Raw genomic sequence first — 3492 nt, 5'->3', positions numbered from 1 at the left:
ACAGGACACCCAGGCTGCGCCCAGGGACGTGGAAAAACACGCAAGTCCCGTATTGTACTCTGACCCTCACGTCCCAGGGCTACCACGCGTCCAGGCGCAGCCAGGCTAGACGCAAGGGGCCCGTCAGAGGGGAGACGGACAGGTCCCAGCACACTCGGCACACGCAGCCATCGCCAGCAAGGAGGACGGGCCGGGGGCAGGAGCCATGGGGCGTGCAGGAGGGATGGGACTGGGAAGCAGGAAGCATACCCTGGGACACAGGAGTGTGCACGAAGCGCTTCCCTGTGCGCGCAGCCAGGGTGCCGCAGGAGTTGTGTGCTTCTTGCCTACAGGCACAAGTATGAATTCCTGCACAGCGGGATGACCCCCGACATCCGAATTACTATCCCCCCCCGACGGATTGGCATCCTGCTGGACTATGAGAACTGCAGGCTGTCATTTTTCAACGCAGACATCGCCCAGCACCTGTACGCGTTCAACTCCCGCTTCCAGCATTACGTCCACCCCTGCTTTGCTTTGGAAACACCCGGCATCCTACGGATACATACTGGAATTGCGATACCCCCTTGGACTGCCCTCCCATAACCCGTGTCCTGCAGCGGCCACGTCTACACGTAACCGCCGCTGAGCAACGCCCCCCCGCAGCATTAACTGTACCATCGCGCTCCCTGAAAACCGGCTCCCTCCCAGGAGGGCAAAGCAACCCTGACCCAAACCAGCTGCCGCCCTCTTAGGGTCTTGGCAGCAAAGCATTACAATCACAAGCTCCAGCAGCATCCCAGAATTCTCCAGTTAGAAGCGGATACCGTCGTTCTCACAGGTGACTCTGTCACCAAGCAGCAGCAGCAGTCGGTCACCAGTTCCCCCAGTATCCCGGGGGATGCCTAGGGAAGTCCCCTGTCCCAGGGCGATCACTACCTCCACTTGTGTCTGCTCAAGAGCTAAAAATGCACAGAAAACCAAAACCAGCAAAAGGCAGAATGGCTGCACAGCTGCTAGACGGAGCTGAACACACTCCGACCACGAAGCCGACCTCACAACCAAGGTCTCTGTCGCTGCAGGAAGCCTGCGACACAAGAGAATCACACGCGCCCCCCTCGCGTGCGAGCTGCCAGCGCCTGCCGTACGCAGCCAGGCTTCCCGAAACACCCAAGCACGTGCTCGTCTCCAACATTAAACGACCTGTACACAATGCCTGGGCTTCTCATTCATTCATCCCGGGGAAAAACCCAACCGAGGCCTTTCGCAGCGCTCGACCGCCCCTGTGGAGAAAACCAAAGCCCCGTTTTTAGCTTGTTCTGTTCGGCCGTGCTCACCTCCACCCTCCCCAACCCGTTCTCCCCCTCAGCGCTGCACATTTCTCACCCCACTGCTGCGCCCTGGCAGCGCTGGGTGTCCAGCGGATGTACTGCGGCCCCGCACCCCGGCGAACTGGCCTTGTTCAGGCTTCGCTTCCGGACAGCTGCCGCTCAGACAGGCGCTGCCGGCCAAGCACTCGTCTAGCTCTCAACAGCCTCAGTCACTTACGTCACGACTACCTGAATCCAATCAGGAGCCATTAACAGCAGCTTTTCCACAGATTTACTGAACATTCGTTAAAAATCATTGGCTCAAGTTCTAGGGGATAGTCGGGAAAAGGCAGCAGCCCCTACAGCATACAGGGTCCCTACAAATAAACGGGCCCTGGCACACCCAAAGAGATTTGACATAGAACTGCGTGCCAAAACCTCGTGTGTTCTTCCCCAAATTAAGAGTTTCCCCAAAAGAGGCTTTGCAGAAACTATATAACCAGGAGCTGGGTATGTCATTATGGCAGCCATCAGCACCATCCTCAAGAGGATGGGGTTAGCGATGCTGAGCTGTGCGAGTGCGTCACTTCTCTGCCCACCACGAATTCGGAGATTTCCAGGGCAGAAAGGGCTGTTACGGCCACTCTGTCAGCAGTTCCTCTGCCAGGGAATGAAGTGGTGAGACAGCACCGCCCCAGTTGTTTTAACACCTTTGTTTTTAATGTGCTTAAAAAGGTGTGCCTCGCTTCCAGTCCAACTTCCCCCACTGGGACGTGGTTCACCGTAGTCTGCCAGAAATCGAGCGCCACGCTCTTCTCTCCAACAGGTACCTGAAAGGGTGGAAGAGCCAAGGATCAGAGCAGAGGTAGGAGGACGTCTGAACCTCCCAGCAACAACTCTAACACAGAAAGCCTTGGGTGGAGCCAAGGGTGCTGGTGGAGGCAGATGTTCTGTTGCGGGCCGTCGCACCGCTCCCCACCGCCAGCTTTCACCTCAGGCATCTAAACCTCACCTGCATCCCGGTGCCAGGGTGAGCCATCACCCCGGACGACACAAGAACCCAATCCAAGCCGCTCTGTCGTACGTTGCCAGGCCGATGAATCCGCTGGGAGAACGCAGGCCTGACGGCTGAGCACGGAGCAGCCTGCTCAGCAGGGCGAGACCCGGTGGTCATCGCCAGGCATGGCTGAGGCAGCCACAGAACCATCTGAGAAAGGAACAAATAAGGAATAATTGGCTCCCAGGTTAAAAGCAGTATGGGAAATGAGGCTGCATGTTTCCGTTTAATAAAAGCTTCACCTGTCAGCAAGACCCCAAGCATTTCCTCCCTTAGGAATCCCAACCCTGTCACTTAAATATTTATACAGCAAGGGGAAAGTCACGGACACCCTGCATTTTTAAAACCAGCTGTCACCGTGAATTCCCTTTATACAGATCCTTTACAGGGAGGCCACGGCTTCCACTGCGGGGCCTATTAATCAGACCAGGACGGCACGCAAGCTGGCATCAACCCCACCTTCCTGCGTACGTCTGCCAGACAGGGGGAAAGGCAGCACAGCAGGACCCAATCCTGTACGGAACGGGAAGCTGCGTTTGTCTCCTTCCGAAGCTAAAGGGCACTCAGAGGTACCCCAGGGCAGACCAACACCAGGTGTACTCGGTTTATCTGGGATCCTGGGTACAGCACTCATCCTGGAGAACGGTGTTGAGTAGAGAGCTGTGCCTCTGCACCGAAAGGTCTCTCAGATGAGGCAAAACCGGTTCTCGTCTCCAACCTGTCTCAAGGAGCTCTGGCTCACTGCTGGACTGGGGACTTGGCCAGGGCTGCACAAAGGCCCTCGGGCTTAGGAGCTACCCTCAAGCCCCTTTAGGCTGGGCAAAAAGGATCACTTTTCCCAATTCCCTCCTGCTCCCCCGTGATTTAAAATACGAATACACGTCGTTGCCACAGGAGGGCATCACACGAAGCCCTTTCACAAGGCCACGCGGGTTACCACAGAGGTTTGCGCAGGGGTCCGTGGCTGAACAGCCAGGTACAGTGCCCAGACTGGTTACCGTAACCCTTCAGCACATCCAGAGTCCCTCCTCACGCATCCTGGAGCCGGGAACCCACGGGCCTGCGAGCGAAAACACAACGTGAGACCACGTCAAAAGCACAAATACAACAACGGGCAGCACAAGAGCCCTGAAACGCGGCTTAGCG

At 57.0% G+C, this 3492-nt stretch overlaps 1 protein-coding gene across 1 annotated transcript in view; it reads left to right on the top strand.

The window, feature by feature from the left end:
• FSD2 (fibronectin type III and SPRY domain containing 2) overlaps positions 1-585 on the top strand; it is a 16625-nt gene extending 16040 nt beyond the window's left edge. Inside the window, exon 12 of the mRNA XM_010154271.1 lies at positions 333-585. Within this exon, the coding sequence (XP_010152573.1) occupies positions 333-585 (253 nt within the window). The remainder of the gene's footprint in view (positions 1-332) is intronic.
• Positions 586-3492: the final 2907 nt, after the last annotated feature.

The sequence above is a fragment of the Eurypyga helias genome, unplaced genomic scaffold (assembly GCF_000690775.1).
Source record: "Eurypyga helias isolate BGI_N326 unplaced genomic scaffold, ASM69077v1 scaffold346, whole genome shotgun sequence".
NCBI classification, from domain to species: Eukaryota; Metazoa; Chordata; class Aves; order Eurypygiformes; family Eurypygidae; genus Eurypyga; species Eurypyga helias.
This window is presented reverse-complemented; position numbering and strand designations above follow the sequence as displayed.